This window comes from Lemur catta, chromosome 4 (assembly GCF_020740605.2).
Source record: "Lemur catta isolate mLemCat1 chromosome 4, mLemCat1.pri, whole genome shotgun sequence".
Taxonomy (NCBI): domain Eukaryota; kingdom Metazoa; phylum Chordata; class Mammalia; order Primates; family Lemuridae; genus Lemur; species Lemur catta.
The window spans coordinates 106,296,456-106,316,560 of NC_059131.1; the positions used below are offsets into that span (position 1 = coordinate 106,296,456).

At 42.9% G+C, this 20,105-nt stretch overlaps 1 protein-coding gene across 3 annotated transcripts in view; it reads left to right on the forward strand.

The window, feature by feature from the left end:
* The first annotated feature begins 8,158 nt into the window (after nucleotides 1–8,158).
* The window catches only part of FAM114A1 (family with sequence similarity 114 member A1), a 70,292-nt gene continuing 58,345 nt past the window's right edge, over nucleotides 8,159–20,105 (forward strand). For all 3 annotated transcript variants that reach the window (XM_045550526.1, XM_045550527.1, XM_045550528.1), the window contains exons 1-2: nucleotides 8,159–8,251; nucleotides 14,731–15,086. In XM_045550526.1, coding sequence (XP_045406482.1) covers nucleotides 14,739–15,086 — 348 coding nt within the window. In that variant the 5' untranslated portion in view covers nucleotides 8,159–8,251; nucleotides 14,731–14,738. The remainder of the gene's footprint in view (nucleotides 8,252–14,730; nucleotides 15,087–20,105) is intronic.

The window sequence follows — 20,105 nt, forward strand, 5'->3', positions numbered from 1 at the left end:
TTTTCTATCATCACCATATTTAACATTTCCAAAATAATTGCTATTACCATTATCAAGCAATTTTTCAGCATTATTTTAGCTAGATGAGATACTTTAAAATAAAATAAGCTTAGGTCCACAATTTTTTTTTAAATCAACTTTCAAGGAAAGTTTAGAGGTTGATATATATTTAGCCATACCTAAGAGGAAGTGCATCTTGTTTCCTTACATTCTGATCAATATTTGGTTTTATTAGCTGTTTTCATTTTTAATTCTGGATTAATAAATAACATTGAGATCCTGCAGGACTAATTTAAAAATCAATCTTCTAAAGACCATTTAGAATTTTTTTATTTTATTTTATTTTATTATTTTTTGAGACAGAATCTCACTCTGCTGCCCTGAATAGAATAATTTTAGAATAATATCAACAAGGGTTGATACAAAAAGGTGTCTGGTGAACCAAAGACTTCAGGTAGTGAGAATATTCTATTCCCCAGACTTCTCTCTTAATTGAGGTTCTGTGAAGAACTGAACACATGAGTTAAATAATCATTCAGTAATTAATCCCACTGCCTGGAATTATCTTATCTTTACAGAAAACAAGTTAAGACCTTACAATTTGGCCAATGACAAAGTTGGACATCTGGGTAAGAATCACTTCTGCTTTTAGGAGGAAGAGAAAGGCCAGCTTCGTAAGATTCATCCTTACTCATCAAACATAACAGGAAGTCTTCTCAGGTCTGGGCTGGCTCCGTGGCGAGCGGGCGGATCTCTGCTACACCAGCAAAAGGAGACAGACAGCTGGCACGCAGCAGGTATCTGTGGCACTGGGACACCAGGGACCAGCTGCGGCTTTGATGGAATTTTAAGCAACATTGGACTAAAGTCTTAAGAAAACACACACACATCACTGCAGATACGGTCACACTGCACACGTCTCACTGGGGTATTGCTTAATACACTGGTCTTTGGGAACAAGGAGACTATTCTGGTGAAGGCTGTCATAACTCTGAGAAGTGTTTTCAAGGGGATGACGAAAACCATAAAAATCAAGTAATAGGGAAGACAGCACCGTCATGGAGCAAAGAAGAAACAGACAGTACCGGGTTCAGCTCCCCACTCAGCCACTGACAAACTGCAGCTTGGGGCACGTTCCTTACAGTCATTGAGACTCCACTTATTCATCCACAAAATGGAAGTCCTTACGGTTTTATAGGGAAGATAATGAATTTAAAGTAGCTCGAACAGTGATTGACACAGTAGCGCAGTCGCAACAGTAAGGAGTTTAGGATTCCATGCAAGTCATGTGTTTCATATGCTGCAGTGGGAAGCTGTCAGGATGTGCCGTGAAGAAAGGCAAGGTGCAGCGCAGTGTGGAGGGTGTGACATCATTTGTACGGAATCTGGCTGTCACACGTTCCTGTAGGTCATCTTCTTGCCAGGCACTATTACCAGTACTTTACAAGCATTAGTCCACTTAACCCTCATAAAGGTGCTATGAGATAAGTATTGTCACCTATCAGACAGGAGCAGTTAGGTAATGGTGCACTGCTAGTCAGCGGTGGGGCCCCGTGTCTATGTGAGTCAGCATTACCCCGCACTGCCTTAGAAGACACCCTGTGTTCCCGTAAGAGAGACACCCAGAGAAGCAGAGCCTTTGCAAACGGGCAGAGATCGGGGCGCTGCAGCCACAGGCCGAGGCATGCCTGGAGCCACCAGAGGCTGGAGAGGGCATCACCCTGCCAACACCTCGATGCTGGACTTCCGGCCTCCAGAACCGTGAGGGAATAAATTTCTGCTGTTTTGAGCCACACGATCTGTGGTCATTAGTGATGGCAGCCACAGGAAACCGATGTGGGGGCATACCTTTGTGTGTTGATATAGGAATAAAAATATTTTTTTCTCAAAGGATATGTAGGAAACTGTTACCTTTGAGCAGGAAAAATGAGAGAGAAAAGGAGAGAGAAAGATTTTTATTCTCCATATTATGCCTTTTTGTCCTGTTTGAATTTTTTACTCTATACATTTTTACTTTAATTTTTTAAAAATAGTGTTGCAGTGGGATAAGTACAATAACATAGTCTAAGCCAGCAAATATAGTGTCCCTATGCAGAAGCAAAACATTATTTTGATGATTTTTACTTTTTAAAAAACTACCCTTTACCTTTCTCCAGATGAATAAATAAATACTAGTGTCTACCAACAGCTTTGAAACAAGTTACATGACAATTATAATATCACTATCATAAAATACACAAACCATAGGAAAAAGATTGATAATGTATATATTGAATGTTGACATTAAAACTAAAATTTTCTGCTAAATTAAAAAAAAGACAAGCTACAGGCTGGAGGAAAATATTAATAACACATATAGGGCCCGGCACGGTGGCTCACGCCTGTAATCCTAGCACTCTGGGAGGCCGAGGCGGGTGGATCACTTGAGGTCAGGAGTTCGAGACCAGCCTCAGCAAGAGCGAGACCCCGTCTCTACTAAAAATAGAAAGAAATTATCTGGCCAACTAAAATATGTATAGAAAAAAATTAGCCGGGCATGGTGGCACATGCCTGTAGTCCCAGCTACTCGGGAGGCTGAGGCAGGAGGATTGCTTAAGCCCAGGAGTTTGAGGTTGCTGTGAGCTAGGCTGACGCCACGGCACTCACTCTAGCCCAGGCAACACAGCGAGACTCTGTCTCAAAAAAAAAAAAAAAATAACACATAATCACAAAAGGGTTCATATCCAAAATACATAAAGATTCCTTACAAATCAATACAAAAATGACTACAAAATCCAATGTGGGAAGATGAGCAAAGGATATAAAACAGCTGGATAACAGAAAAGGATATAGAAATAGCTCAAACATATGAAAAGGCACGCATAAAAGACAATTCAGATAACCAGGAGACACCACTGTACACCCCTGAGGGGCCAGGCATAAGCATCGTTTTGAAAGCCCGTGAGGTGACTGCATTCCCACCCCGCGAGGATCAGGGCACTGAGACCGACCCGTTAGCCTAAGTACAGCGCCCCCTGGTGGTCACTATTTTCCCCCCACACCCCTCACACCTCAGGGCCTGCAGGGGTGCAGGTGCTCTTGATTGATTCTCACTGCCACTTCCAGATCACTGTTCCTCCCTCCACCCCTGGAAACCTACGCCTTTTGATTGCAATCATCTATTGAGCTCCATCGTTTCATCAAGTATTCTAGCACCACTCATTAAGTCCAATACCATCCCTTTCATAATTCTAGTGATTTCAATAGCTATCTAGAGATTTTTCTATTCCTCTTGCCTCTCGATTCTTTGATATTCTCTCATCTAACGATCTTGTCCTGCATCCTACCTCAGTCGCACATTCCCTTATTATATCCTAGATGTTGTTATCATCATTGCCTGCACCCCTTCCGTAACGTCTATTGCCAGCATTCCACTTTCCAGCTCCCACCTCCAACTCTTTCCCTCTGATGTCAACAATTCCCCAACCCTACTGCACCAGACTGCAAGATCATGATCCTTCTTTTTAATCATTCTTCTGCATTCACTCTCAGCTATCTTACTCCTCCCTACTTAACCCAGGTTGAATCCAAGTCTCCACTGGACTACGCTGAACTCAGGTGGCTGAACAGACCTGGAGAAATACACATCCAGGCTGATTGTCTCACTTGAAGTTTATGCCTGGGGCCCAAACTCAAGAGGGAGAAGAGGGAGCAGCAATCCTACTGCCCTCCCTACCACCCCTCCCCAGCCCCTTCACTCTCCTACTCTTCTATCTCCCACCTTCTCCTTTCTCTTACACTCCCCAAATCTCCTTCCCTTTTTCATTCTTGACTGATGATGCTTCATTTTCACGAGGAAAAAAATGCTACCAGAGAGCATTTCCACAACCTTCTCCAAAACTACCAGTCTGCCTGCACTTTCCCTGCCCTTCTGAATAAACTCTCTGTGTCAGAGCCAGTCCCTCCCCATTAAGCACTGGATCCCTGTCCTGCTCATCTACTCAAGGAAATCACTCTTGCAATCATCCTCTCTCTACTGCATCAACATTTTTCTGCTCTCATGTATTATTACAATAATCATATAATGCTACAATATCTTCCATCTTTACAGAAATCCCTCTCTTCTGACCCACAACCTCCTCTTCCTTGTTCCTCTATATACCAGAACTCCTTGAAAAAGTTGTTTCATTCGCTGTCTCTAATTATCCTCCTCTCATTCTCTCAAATCTACTCTAGTCAGGATTCCTTCCCCACCACTCAAGAGAAATAGCTCTTTTCAAGGTCACCAATGATCACCACATTGCCAAATCCAATGGTCAATTCTCAATTTTCATCTTGTGTAAACTATAAGCAGCATTGAACAGAGTTGAAAGATCTTGAAAAGTTTTCCTACTTGGCTTCTTGGCCCCCATATTACCCCTCCCCACTCCGCCTGCCCCAAATTTCCTGCTAACTCACTGGCATTCCTTCCCAGTCTCCTTCTGGGTCCTCTTTATCTTTCCCAAGACTCAGTCTTAGATTCCTTCTCTTCTTTAACTCCATGCACTCTCATCCTGGTCCATGGCTTCAGAACCATCTGTCTGCCAGTGGCTCCCCAATTACTTTCTCCAGCCTAGACTTCCCTGAACTATCACATTCAACTGCCTACTAAACACTTGCTAAATCAGTCTTGCTGAAAACCAAACACTTGAATCCTCACTACTTCAAATTCCAAACCTGCTCATTTTGCATCCTTTCACATTACAGTAAATGATATTTCTACTCTTCCAATAGCTCAGGCTAAAATCCCCAGAATAATTGGTAACTCCTTTCTTTTTTGTTCAAACTCTACAATCAATCCATGAGCAAATTTTGTTGGGTTTTTCTTTGAAATACGTCCATAAGCAAAGCACCTCTCGTGCCCTCTGCCACTCCCACACCAGTCAAAGGTATCATCGTCTTTCACATGAATAATTGGTATCCCCTCCTCCACTCTTCTCTCCCCCACCCTCCCCCACCCCATCCCAATCTGACTAGAATCAGCTGCTAGAATCATGCACACACACTCCTACTGGAAAGCTGTAAGGATTCCCTTCTCACTCAAAGCATAAACCCAAATCCCTATGTGGATTGCAAGGCACTGCCTGGTCTGTCCCCACCCCCTCCAGACTCCACTACCTCTCTGGCCTCACCTCCTTCCACTGGCTGCTCCAGCCACACTGACTTTACCTTTTGGTGAGTTCACCCAGCATACAGTGCTGCAATTTCCCCCGTCTTTACAAAGGGATTCCCTCCCTTTGAATCCACAACTGCTCTTGTAGTTTCCTCTGCCTGAGATTGTTCTCAGATATCACCGTGGTTCACTCCTTTACTTCCTTAAACTCTACACTGCAATGCCCCTTTATCAGCAAGGCGCTCCCTGCCCGTAGTTGCTCACAATGATCATTCCCTGGACCCTATAGATACCCCAGCCTGCTTTATTCCGCCACCTGATGTATGACCTAGTTAGGGTCTATCTCCCTTTCTGTAGAATGTAAGTTCTTGAAGGCAGGATTTTGTGTTGCTCCCTATTGTGTTCCTGGCACCTAAAACAGTACTTGGTACATAGTACATACTTTTTGAAAAGTTGTGTTCAATAACTGGTTGAACATACTGAAAGGCAATGTGGCAATGTCTAGTAAAAGTGACCCAGATATTCAATTTCTAGCCTGGGATTCAAGAAAATATATACAAAGGTGACCATTGCAGCACTGAGTGAAATATGAAACCAGAAAACGTCCTTCAGTTGGGAAATGGATAAATTGTGGCATGTTCATACACTGTAATACTATGAAGACTTTGAAATGAACATAATAATGCTAGAGCTACATGTCTGAATGATTCTCAGAAATATAATGTTGAGTAAACAAGCATACAGGATATTATTTATAAAAGTTTAAAACACTGAAGAACAATTCTCTATACATTTATGGGTGATGAGGATATATGCAGTAAGCATATAGAAATATAGGTGGGAGGCATATACAACCACCTCAGGACAATGGTTACCTGCGGGGAAGGGGGAAAATGGAAGGAACAGGGTTTCAGACATAGCTGTAACAGCTTTTTTCTTTCAAAAGAAGGTTAGAACCTGTCACAAGATTAAATAAAAAATGAATAAACAAAACAAAAAAAAAGGTTCTAAAAGAAATACGGCAAAAAATTTGTTAAATCTGGGTATCGTCATACTATTCTCTACATTTTTTATATGGATAACTATGTCACATTATTCTCTACTTTTTAAATATGTTCTAAGTATTCCAGAATTTTTTAATGAATTGTTAAAATTTTAGTTGCAGAAAAACAAAACATCTGAAATAAATAAAACTTGGTAGGCTTGGAAGCAGCTACATTTCAGTAAAAGGGCATAATGCGCAGTCAGCAAAAAGGAAAAAACCTTGCTGCTAGGATTGTTTGGTTGATGTCCTTTAGTAGATAGGTATGATTTGGGTCAAAGGAGAAAAGTAAGCAGCCCTCTAAAAAGGCACTGTCTGGTTGGACTGCTGTCACTCAGCAGGGCAGGGAAGGCAGGTGCAGCAAAGGTGCTCACAAAGGTCTCCAGGCAGGCACAGAAGTCACAGGCATGCATGTTTGTGTCTGTGCCACACCCAAACACACCTGTTATACTGGAACCCAATTTGATAAGACTCACAATGTCAGAACTGCAAGGATGGTGCAGACCAATGCTGCCTATTTTAGAGGCAAAAAACCTGAGGTACAGAAGCCAAGTGTTAGTTACGATTCAAAGTTCTGGCTCAATTCAAAAAGGTTGATTTCAGTTTAAAGCAATTTCCACTCCCCCCCCAAACACACACATTAAGATAACTTTCCAGTTTTTCTATGAGTATAAAAATAACAAATATAATTTTTTTATTTAATATGGAAAATTTAAGGAAGAAACTGGAATATAAGGAATAACCTGATAGTCCATCGATAGGGGAAGAATTGAAAAAATTATAATACAAACATATTACAAAATATAATGCCAGTCTTAGAAGAATGATAGGTTGATATATATTGACCAACATGATTATAATATATAATAAGTAGGAAAAAAATTATAAAGTATGTCAATATCTTGTCATTTTTATAAAAAGCAAACAAAAAACTATGTGCATATGTTTATATGTTTAGAAAAACTACAGTGGGATCCACACACTATTAAAAATGGTAATGATAATTGATGGTGAGAGAGTGAGGCTGTAACTGTTTTTTCTTTAATTTTGAATTTATAATTTTTTCTAAAGAAGAGGATGTGGAGTGGGAGAAAGAGGAGATAATTTGCCTTAAACACATCACTCAGAAAGAATCACTGGCTTTAAATTATATTTTCCCTGACTTTTATATAAAATGTATGTACACATATATATTTACGAAACTAGTTCATACAATACATACTAAGCTGCCCCCGCCCCAGAGTTAGTATTTAGCCTTATTTGAGGAAGGCCTTACTATATGGCCTTCCTTCCATGTCAACAAACTCTAATTTGAATGGCTACAACACATCCTAGTCTGAAGTTACTACAGCTTCCCTCACCAATCGCTTATTGTGTGACATTTAGTTTCCGATTTTCCCTGGGACAAACAACTCCAATAAACATCCTTTTACATACATATTTGTACATTTGACTGTTTACTTAGTTCAAACTCGCAGATGAGGAATTCCTGGGCCAAACCTAATGCAGTTGAGTTTTGATCCACCTTTCCAAACTGGCCTTCTAGAAAGTGTTTCTTTTGTTGTTTGGGTTTTGCTTGTCGGTTTGTTTTTTAAAATCACACTGCACTCCCACCGGCCGCGGACGGGAATGCAGTTTAACGCAGAATTAAAAGATCACAAACTCTCCCGCTGAACTTGAGCAGCCCCATCCCGGGAAAACTGTGGGGTTCCCAGGCGCTTTCAAAGGAAGGAAAGGCATCCGGCGAACCCGAGCCCCGCCCCGGGTGAGGGGGGCCCCTGCTCTCCGCGGGCGAAGCGCTGGGCCGCGCAGGTTCGGGGCAGTCGGAGCGCACCCAGCGCCCCCGCGGGGCAGTCCGAGCGCCCCGCCGCGCCCCGGGGGCGGGACCAGGCGCGGGCGGGGACCCTCTCCGGCCGGCGGGGGCGGGGCCAGGCGCGGGCGGGGCCCCTCTCCGGGGCGGGGCTCCACCGCCCCCCGGGCCCCTCCCCTCCCGCCCTCCGGCCGCGTCCCCGCCGGCCCTGCAGACGTGGCGGGGCGGGACCCGCGGGCGCTGCCGCGCGCACTCGGCCGCCGGAGCGGTAAGAGCCCCGGGCACCCTCTCCCGTCCCCTACCCGCGGCGGGCGGGCGGGCGGAGAAGCGCGGCGCGGCGGGGTGGGAGACCTTACCGCGCGCCGGGTCCGGGAGCCCCGGCCCTGCCCTCTGCGTTAGTGCGAAGCCATCGGCAGGGACTGGGCGCCGGGCGCGCCCCGGGTGAAAGCGGCGCGGGGGCGAAGGTCCGCGGAGGCGCGGGCGGCGCGGCCGAGGGCCCTGCGTGGGTGCGGGCGTGTGAGTGTGTGTGTGTGAGTGTGTGTCGCTCCGGTCCACGCTCATGCACACACCCACACGCCCGCACGCCGGGTCTGCCCCCTCGGCCGGCGTGGACCTCCGCGGAGCCTGCCCCGAACTCCAAGTATCCCGTCGGGGCACCAAGCAAGTCTGAAAAAGTCCCCCAGTGACCGCGTCCGAGTCCGAGGCAGGCCGCAGGGTCCCGCAGCCCGGGGCGGCGCTCGGAGGGAGCAGGTCCGCGTGAGGCGAAGGCCTCCCCGGGGGCTGGTCCTGCGCTTGGCCTTGGGAAGCCGAGCTCGGGCCTTGACCTCCCACCCAAGCGCACCACGCCTGCCCCGCCGACCCGCGCCCTGGCCGCCCGCCCGCCCTTCCACCCCAGCAAACACGGAGCTGGCGCCACCTCGATTCGAAGCCCCCCGGGTTGGGTCCCACGCCCTCCCCCAGCGCCCTGGCCCCTCCAGCCAGTGGGCTCGTCTTCGCCCCTGGAGTCCGGTGTCTCCAGCCGCTCGGATCAGGCCCCTGAACGTCACTGCCCTGCTTAGAGTAGGAAGACCGCTCTGCGGGCCGTGGGGACCCTGCTTTGCTGACCCGTCAGCGCCTATCCTAAACGTCTTGAAGGATGCAAGCAGACAGCTTTTTAAATCAAAGTCTCTTGAGCTCTGTAAGACCTCGGCCAACCTGAGTGAGGTGCCTGAGGAGACACGCCCTGCCCTCAGAGGCCTCTTTTAGTCCTCTGTTCCGACTGGTGGCCTCTTTCCTACCCCACCCGTATTCCTATGTCCTCTCCCTCCTTTCTAACATCAAACCTGAACTCAGGAAAGAATCTGATAAACTTCTTCCATTGTAAGCTTTAAGCGAAGGAATGAAACTTCAGGGTTGAACTTTGAGGTACAAGTGAGCCCGTGCAGAAGGAATTTGAGGGTGGCAGGGGCCTTCCTGAATCTCAGAGATTCAGACCATGTAAATCTCCATTTATTTATAAGACCAGGATTATATCAAATGTCGTTTCTTTAATTAATATCAAACACGATATATTTCAGTTCAGTAAATATATGAGGGTCAGAAACCAAGCTAGGTGCTGTTGGTCACAGTCCTGGAGGAAAGACATAGAAGCAAATACTCCCTGTAAATGTAGTAGAAATCTGTGCAGAGTCCCAGACACACAGAAAAGGGAGCGGTTAATGGAAGGAGTGGGGCAAATGAAGGAAAAATTCAGAGTCAGAGGTGACATTAGATGAGTCTCTAGAGGAATAGGAGTTTGCCAGGCAGTTGGAGGCAGGGCAGCCGGGCAGGGAGGTGTGGGAAGTGATGCAAAGTCTGGTGAGGCAGGAGTGGAGGGGTGGTGAGAGTTGCAGGGGAGGGACAGAGAGATTGCAGCTGGATCATGAGGGGCCACAGGTGCGTGTGAAGGTGTTTACACCTAATGGTATTTAAACAAGGACGCAAATAGGTCCCATTTCTGTTTAAGGCAGTGGGCTAGGCGCATGTGTTTGACAAGCTTCATAGGAGCTGTCACAGCCTGATTCAGAGCCTTTCATCCACGGTTTTTATTCCTACTCCTTCACTGACTAGCACTTTTTTTTAATGGGGGGAGATGATCTCACACAGGGTCTCGGGCTAACCAAATTTCTATTTTGCCAACTGAGGCCATTTTAAAAACATCCATCCACTGTCACTACTACGTACAATGAAAGCTGTTTTAATACCAAGAAAAGCACGAAGGCTAAACTTGTGAGACGAAGGCAGTCCTTTACATTTAATAAATTTAGACTTATGAAAAACTTGCACTCTTGTCCTTATTTTTTTCTATCATCATGGACTGGCCCCAGTCCTGCAGTTGGGGTTTGGGAACAAAGTGCAGAGATCATTTTGTCCAACCTCACTGTGCAGAGGAGGAGTGAGGAAGCCCAGTGAGAATGAGTAAGTTGTTCCCTACAAAGGGACAGTGGGACTAGAGGCCACAGGTCTTGACCCCTGCAGGCCATGGCTCTTCCACCTCAGAATACTGTCCCTGCTATTCCTCCTTGCAGCCTCTTTTCCTGGTCACGCAGATAAATGTCTGTCCTGAGTATCTGGAATTCATTCCTGATGCTGGCCATTTGCACATGTTCTTATCCCGTGATCCCTGAGTAACCACATCAAAGGCACTTTCAAGATTCTCCCTTGCACAGGGTCAGTCTAGTTCAGGCACATCTTTCCATTTTCTGCTTTTGCATGGCTTTTTAACTGTTTGTGTTAGCACCTGAGGTTATTCGTTTCTGAAGGATAGTGACCACATCTTCTGTTTTACACTTATTTTGGGAGCTCTGATGTTGCTGTTCCAATACCTTGCATAGTTCTAGGAGCATTTTAGGTGATGAATGAATTTACTCATGAGAAGCTAACTTATTCCCAGCCTACAGAGACTTCTTTATATGCCACCCTTCCTCTCCTTGGAAGCAGCCTCCTTATTTCTGTGAGTTGAGTCTTGGTAGCCTCAGAGCCACGGGACATGGTAGCAGTGATGACATTCCAAACCATAAATCAGGAAAGGCCTCTAAGTATGACTGTGCTTAGGGGGCCCCCAGACTGAGATGGGGACTATCCCGGGAAACACAGTGCAAATCGCAGCTGTGGTCCTGGTGGGCTCCTACAGTCCCTGCTCCGAAACAGCTGTGTATTTAGAACACAGTTTAATGGTTTCAGACAAAATGAAACAGTCTTAAAAATGATTACCTTTCCCCCATCATAGTAGCATCCACAGTCGATAAAGGTATACCAGAACAAAGAGATTTTTTTTTTGTTTTTCTTTAGGGAAAATTAAACCTGTAACAGGTTTAAATACAGATTAGAGATATACGCAATTAGAAGTTGAAATAGGGCTCATCTTATGGTGACCATTTTTCATATTTAAATAAATATAAAAATCTAGTCTTTCTGAAATTTATGAGTTATCCATAAATATTTTTTAGCAATATCAGTTCAACACCTTACAGCTGCTTTTTTTGGGTATTTCTGAAGGGATGGTTCATGTTGCTGGTTGAATGCAGAGCAACTACAGAGAAGACAAGTTTTATTGCAGTGATTTTTCTACACTTGATATAAACTGATCTAAGGCAATTTGGCCATCAGAGGTAGGTGAGGGCTATAGGTTTCCTTCCCTGTGACCTCACTACCAAGAGCTATGTTACCACGAATCCAAGTTCTCCGATGCAATTCTGCCATGTACACAAATATTAGCAACCAGGCTTAGTTATGCAGCCTCTTCTTGTAAGCTTGAAGTCCTAACTTGCTGTCCTTTTAGGCCTGTGTTCTAGGGGCAGGACTCTAGGTCACCTTCAGGCTTTGGCATTCTGCAGTCAGCCAGAAGCACTAGAAAACCCCTACTCCAAAGGGCAGTCGGCTGCTAGACTCATACAATCTTATGCTCTGGTCATAGAAGGACAGAAGGCACCTGTTCATTATTTCTCACTGTTCCATGTATCTTAAACATCTTCCATTTCACCAGTGGAAAATGATTCTAATATCCCTTATGCTAATTAGCATACCCTGGAGTGCCAATCAGAGAGGACAGTAGTTGAACCCTTTCAAGAGGTGGACACCCAATTATAGATTTTGAAGTGCTTACTAAAGACATGGATAGTATATTCCTGAATAGAGCACTTCTGATGTTAACTACCCCTAGGGCATAAGTTAAAAGTAATTAACAGGCACATTTGTCACATGAAGTATTTTAGAATACATTACAAACAGTATAACAACACGTTTAGGACAAAGCATGTACATCAAAGTGTCCACAGTGGTTTTTATTTGGCCATGAATGTTTATTGTAACCAGATTTATTCTCATGTTGCTGCTTATACAAAACTAAAATAATTTGGAGCTTCTTAATACTCCAGATTAATAGTAAGGGTTTTCAAGTTATCTTACAAAGAAATAAAAATACCAGCCAATGCCTATGACCAGCTACTGACGAAAAAAATGGAATAAAAGTGATGTCAAAGTATCATTTATTCGTGGGTCCATTTTCCTTATTGGTTGTGCCCTTAGGCAAGGATGGGATAAGTTATGACAGAGATACCTAGGCTGTGGCAATCAAGCAATGTCCTGGGCCAGGAGTCTGCAACGTATGGTGAATTAAATAATTATTTCATTATATATTACAATGTAATAATAATCAAAACAAAGGGGGCAATATATGTAATGCACTTGAATCATCCTGAAACCATCTCCCCTATCCCCAGTCCATGGAAAAATTGTCTTCCATGAAAACAGTCCCAGGTGCCAAAAAGGTTGGGGACTGCTGTCCTAGGCCACAGGTCAGCACACGTTAACAGGCCAGGTGGTAAATATTTTAGGCTTTGCGACTTTTCCTGTCATATGATCTGTGTTACAACTACTCAGCTTTGCTGTTGTAGTGCTAGAGAAGCCATGACAGTATGTATGGAAACAAAAGGGCCAATAAAATGTTATTTATCAAAACAAGCAGACAGCAAGTTTGGGCCAGCAGGTTGTAGTTTGCCAATCCCATGTCCTAGGCCAGTCCTCACTCAGAGGTTGTCACAAAGATTTTATAAACTTCCCAATGATGTTCTAGTACCCCCCCCAGTCAATTCTACTCCCCTCCCATAAACCACAATATCTACCCCTTTCCTGTCCAGTAGCCTGTATCATTCTTTACTGTGTCAACTAGGCTTTGACCAGACTCCCTGACAGCCCATGGCCAACCTCAAATATCCTAAACGTAATATACCAACTAGAGGGAAATGTGCATTTGTTGTCTTTCTTAGCTACAGACTTGCTTATAAGAGTGTTATCAGTGAATTCAAGGTCTGGCAGGTATTTTTGTTTATAAAAATGTATTCTAACTCGTTTAACTGGGAGGTGAGGGAACAAAAGAAAGACAATAGGGAAATACGGGTTATTTGGAACCACGGGCTATACGAGAGCTCCTGAGTATCTCTATACAAACATTAATATAACTCTGACTAAACTATTGTCCCAGGCCTTCACCAGCTGGTCCGACAAAGCACACATTGTGTATGTATGTTTCTTTCTCCCTTTGAATCTCTGATGACATTGCAAAGCTAAATAGCAAGTATGTTTTTGGTAAGCACTTGGGTATTTCCTATGCTTATTCTCATTATTGCTATAAATATAATTAATAAAGTCAGATTAAATAAATATTCTTACAGATAATACTCTCAGTTCCCATATGCATATGCATTCATGCCAAGTAAGAGATCCAGGAAAGTTTAAAGATAGCACTGTAGGTTTGCATTAGTTTCCTATTGTGGCTGTAACACATTTCTTTTTTTTTTTTAATTTTTTTTTTTTTTTTTTTTTTTTTTTTGAGACAGAGTCTCACTCTTTTGCCCGGGCTGGAGTGCCGTGGCGTCAGCCTAGCTCACAGCAACCTCAAACTCCTGGGCTCAAGTGATCCTCCTGCTTCAGCCTCCCGAGTAGCTGGGACTACAGACATGCGCCACCATGCCCGGCTAATTTTTCTATATATATTTTTAGCTGTCCATATAATTTCTTTCTATTTTTAGTAGAGACAGGGTCTCGCTCTTGCTCAGGCTGGTCTCGAACTCCTGAGCTCAATGATCCGCCCGCCTCGGCCTCCCAGAGTGCTAGGATTACAGGCGTGAGCCATCTCACCCGGCCGGTAACATATTTCAACACAGATTTATTCTCTTGTGGTTCTGGAGGTCAGAAGTCTGAAATCAGTGTCTTGTGCTAAAGTCAAGGTGTCGGCAGGCCAGGTCCTTCTGGAGTCCGAGGGGAGAGTGGTTTCTGTGCCACTCTCCATGTTGCGGCGACTGCCCTTGTTCCTTGGCTTGGGGCCGCCTCCTTCATCTCCAAAATGCATCACTCTAGCCTCTGCTTCTGTCATCAAATAACCTTTTCTTCTTTGTAGTCAAATCTCCCACTGCCTCCCTCTGATAATGACTCTTGTGATTACATTTAGGGCCAACCCAGATAATCCAAATAACCCCCCTATCTCCAGATCCTTAACTTAGTCACATCTGAAAAGTCCCTTTTGCCATGTAAGGTAACACTCACAGGTTCTGGGGATTAGGACATGGATACCCTTGGGGGCCATTATTCAACCTCCCACAAGGTTACATAAAGTTTCTTATTAGTAGAAGAAAGTTTAGCCCTACTGGATTTAATTTAGTTATGCAGGACTTTAAATTAAAGCTTCAGAATTCAGATTAAATCATAAAGTGTTTATGATTGTGTTGACAGATAACAAAATGTCTGATGATGCTGGTGACACCTTAGCCACTGGAGACAAAGCAGAAATTACTGAGATGCCCAATAGTGATTCTTTACCTGAAGATGCAGACATGCCCCGTGATTCAGCCACAATTTCAAATGAGCCAATGCCAGCTGACCCCAGAGAAGAAGTGCATGAAAACACAGCTGTTCAGTGTGCAGAGACTGCTGCCACTGGGCACCCTGAGCAGCCCAGAGACACCAGTGCCACGGAGCCCCCTCCCAATGGAGAAGTGACTGAGGATACACTTGCTGAGTGCATTGACTCCGTGAGCCTTGAGGCAGAACCCAGATCCGAAATACCCCTGAAAGAACAGAATGATCCGGTAAGAGTAACGCATTCAATTCATTTCAACCTGAGTTCTTACTGATACCACGTGCAGAGCTTAGCAGCAAGCTCTGGGGGTGGGAATTGGAAGTTCAAAATGTATTATGACAACCTCTGTCATCAAAAAATGTTGCGTGGTAAGATATATATGAGAATAATTTGTCGTAATATTTGCATTTTGGTAATTGTGTTATTAACAATAATAACAGCCACCAATTATTGGACACAACCTGTGTGCCAGGCCCTCTGCTAGCCATCAAAGCTGGTATTATTAACCCCGATTTATAGATGACACAACCGGGCTCACAGACGTTAGCCTGTCCTGGCCTACTTGGTAGTAAACAGAAGATACTGTAATATCAGACTGATGACTGGATGATTAACAAGCCTGATTCAATCCTAAACAAGTCAATGTTTCTGTAAGACCACTTAAATTCTAATGCATATTTACAAATCCACTTTGGAGATCTTCACCATTTAGGTCCCTATTTTATCATCACATACCACCTTCCAGGGACCAGAGGCAAAGCACACTCATTGCTCCTTCCCCTCAGTGCCTGCACCTGTCTCTCTGGGGCATAAACTAGGCCAGCATCTCTCCATTGGCACCTTATACTGTACCAGTACAACTGCCCCAGCTGGGTGTGCCTGGTGCCTTTGCCTCCAGCCCTGTGGTTATGAGCAGGGGCAGGACGCAGTCAGCATGAAAGGAGGAGATGGGCTGCCCTCCTCATCCTGTCTGGACTGGACTGGACTGCCTTCTTGAGTGATGGTACAAGAAAGGAGATTTGGAGTCTGCCCTCAGCTGGGAGTTTGGACCAGATATGCTAAACATCCACAAGATTTTGTTTATGAGTTCTGAGAGTTCACAGACCCTTTGAAGCCATCCATGACCCCCTAAAAGATTAAGAGCCCCTAGACCAGAGGTTCTCAACTCTTGCTGAACACAATAAACACTGGGGGAGATTGAAACATACTGATGCCAGGATACCCATCCCAAGGATTCTGATTCAGCAATGGCATTTGGACATCAGTATTTTTTTCTTAGAAATCTGCCAACATTCCTGGTTCTAAAAACATATAATTTTCTTGTCTAAAATCTCCAGGAGCAAAATAGAACTTTAGATTTTATTTATTTATTTATTTATTTATATTTTTCAGAATATTATGAAGGTACAAACATTTTAGTTACATGAATTGCTTTTGTACAGTTTGAGTCAAAGTTATAAGTGTGTCCATCACCCATATGGTGTACACTGTACCCATTAGGTGTAAATTTACCCATTCCCTCCTGCCCCCTCCCACCTGCTTGATTCCCATTGGATTTTAGTACCATATGTGCACATGAGTGTTGATCTGTAAGTTTCAATTTAATAGTGAGTACTTATGGTTTTTGTTCTTCCATTCTTGTGATTCTTGTGATCACTTAAAAGGATGGTGTCCAGTTCCATCCAAGTTGTTATAAAAGGTCTTAGTTCACCATTTTTTTTATGGCTAATACTCCATGGTATACGTATACCACATTTTATTGATCCACTTATGTATTGATGGGCACTTGGGATGTTCCCACATCTTTGCAATTGTAAATTGTGCTGCTATAAACATTCGAGTGCAGATGTCTTTTTTATAGAATAACTTTTGTTCTTTGGGGTAGATGCCCAATAATGGGATTGCTGGATCAAATGGTAGGTCTGCTTGTATCTCTTTAAGGTATCTCCATATTGCTTTCCACAGGGGTTGCACTAGTTTACAGTCCTACCAGCAGTGTCTGAGTGTTCCTATCTCTCTGCATCCACACCAACATTTATTGTTTTGGGACTTTTTGATAAAAGCCATTCTCACTGGAGATAAGTGATGTCTCATTGTGGTTTTCATTTGCATTTCCCTGATGATTAGAGAGGTTGAGCATTTTTTCATATGCTTATTAGCCATTAATCTATCTCTTTTTGCAGAGCTTTTTTTCATGTCTTTTGCCCACTTTTTAATGGGATTGTTTGATGTTTTCTTGCTAGTTCACTTGAGTTATTTGTAGATTCTGGTTATTAGCCTTTCGTTGGATATATAGCATGCAAATATTTTCTCTCATTCTGTAGATTGTCTGTTTGCTCTGTTGATTGTCTCCTTGGCTGCACAGAATCTTTTTGATTTAATCAGGTCCCAATTATTTATTTTTGTTGTTGCTGTGATTGCCTCTGCAGTCTCCTTCATAAATTCTTCACCTAGGCCGATATCTATAAGAGTTTTTCCAACCTCTTCTTCTAGAATTTTTATAGTTTCATGCCTTCAGTTTAAGTCTGTTATCCATCATGAATTAATTGTTTTGTGGGTGGAGAGAGGTGTGGATCCTGTTTCAGTCTTCTACATGTGGCTATCCAATTTTCCCAGCACCATTTATTGAATAGGGTTTCTTTTCCCCAGTGTATGTTTTTGTCTGCTTTGTCAAAGATCAGATGGCATTATGATGATGGTTTTATGTCTGGTTTCTCTGTTCTGATCCATTGGTCTAGGTCTCTGTTCTTGTGCTAATACCATGCTGTTTTGGTTACTGTAGCCTCGTAGTATAGCTTGAAGTCTGGTAAAGCGATGCCTCGCTATTTGTTCCTTTTGCTTAAGGTTGCTTTGGCTATTTGGGGTCTTTTCTGGTTCCATACAAAGCATAGAATTATTTTTCTAGATCTTCCAAAAATGACATTTATATGTTAATGGGGATTACATTGAATCTATAAATCACTTTGGGTAGTATAGACATTTTAACAGTGTTGGTTCTGCCAATCTATGAGCATGATATGTTTTTCCATTTGTTTACATCCTCTGTGATTTCCTTCCTCAGTGTTTCATAGATCTCCCTGTAGAGGTCTTTCACCTCCTTGGTTAAATATATTCCTAGGTATTTTATTTTCTTTGTTGCTATTGTGAAAAGTATTGAGTCTTTGATTTGATTCTCAGCTTGACTGTTGCTGGTGTACAGGAATGCTAGTGATTTGTATACAGTGGTTTTGTAGCCTGAGACTTTGCTGAATCTATTAATTCCAGGAGTCTCTTGGCAGAATCTTTGGGGTTTTCTAGATATGAGATCATATCATCAGCAAAGAGCAATAGTTTGACCTCTTCTTTCCCTGTTTGGAGGTACCCTTGATTTCCTTCTCTTGCCTGATTGCTCTGGCTAGGACTTCCAGCACTGTGTTGAATAAAAGTTGTAACAGTGGGCAACCTTGTCTGGTTCCAGTTTTAAGTGGGAATGCTTTCAGTTTTTCCCTCATTCAGTATGATGTTGGCTATGGGTTTGTCACATATGCTTTTTTAATATTGAGATATGTTCCATCTATGCCTATTTTGTTAAGAGTTCTTATCATTAAAGGGTGCTACATTTTGTCAAATGCTTTTTCTGAGTCTATTGAGAGGATCATATGGTCTTGGTTTTGCTTGTATTTATGTGGTGAATCACATTTACAGATTTGCGTATGTTGAACCATCCTTGCATCTCTGGGATGAAGCCCACTTGATTGTGTTGGATTATTTTTTTGATGTGCAGCTGACTTTGGTTGGTGGATTTTACTGAGAATTTTTGCATCTATATTCATAAAGGATATTGGTCTGTAGTTTTTCGTTTGTTTGTTTTGTTGTGTCCTTTCCTGGCTTTGGCATCAGGGTGATATTGGCTTTGTAGAATGAGTTGAGGAAGATTCCTTCCTTCTCTGTGTTACGAAATAATTTCTGCAGTATAGGTACCAGTTCTTCTTTGTAGATCTGGTAAAATTTGGCTGGGAAACCATCTGGTCTGGGACTTTTTTTGGTTGGGAGATTTTTTATTGCTGCTTCAATTTCGTTACTTGATATTGGTCTGTTCAGGAGTTCTGTTTCTTCCTGATTGAGCCTAGGGAGGTTGTGTGTTTCCAAGAATTTGTCCATTTCCTGAATGTTTTCAAGTTTATGTGCATAGAGATTTTTATAGTATTCATAGATGATATTTCATATTTCCATGGTATCAGTTGTAATATCTCCTCTTTCACTTCTGATTGAGCTTATTAGGGTCCTTTCTTTTCTGTTTCTGGTTAATCTAGTGAGAGGTCTGTCAATTTTGTTCATCTTTTCAAAGAACCAGCTTTATCTTCTATATAATTCTTTCATCTTCAATTTTATTTCGTTCTGCTCTGACCTTAGATATTTCTTTTCTTCTGCTGGGTTTGGGATTGGTTTGCTCTTCCTTTTCCAATTCCTTGAGATGATTCATTAGCTTATTGATTTGTGATCTGTCTTTTGTGTATAGGCATTTATGGCTATGAATTTTCCTCTTATGACTGCTTTTGCTAAGTCTTACAGATTTTGATAATTTGTATCCTCTTTGTCATTTAGTTCAAAGAATCTTTTGATTTCCATCTTAATTTCCTCCTTGACCCAATACCTATTCAGCAGTAGGTTGTTTAATTTCTATGACTTTGTGTAGAGGTGAGTGTTTCTGTTGGAATTGATTTCTAATTTTATTCTACTGTGGTCTGAGGAGATACATGATGTAGATTCTATTTTTTAAAATTTGTTGAAGCATGTTTTGTGGCCTAAAATGTGATCAGTCTTAGAGAATATTCCATGAGCTGATGAGAAGAACGTGGGTTTGGCATAGAATGTTCTGTAAATGTCTGTTAGGCCCATTTGTTCTAGGGTTCCATTTAAGTCTATCACTTCTTTGCTTTTTTTCTGCTTGGAGGATCTGTCCCGTTTTGTTAGTGGAGTGTTGAAGTCTCTAGCTATTATGGTTCTCCTGTTTATCATTTTGTTTAGATCAAGTAGGGTTTGCTTTATGATTCTAGGTGTACCTGTATTAGGTACATAAATATTTAGCATTGTAATGTCAAATTGTTGAATTGTTCCCTTCACCATTATATAATGACCATCTTTGTCTTTCTTTACTTTTGCTGATTTGAAGTCTATGTTATCTGATATGAGAATGGCTATACCAGCTTTCTTTTGGTTTCTATTTGCAAAGAATATTGTTTTCCATCTCTTTACCTGAGTCTGAATG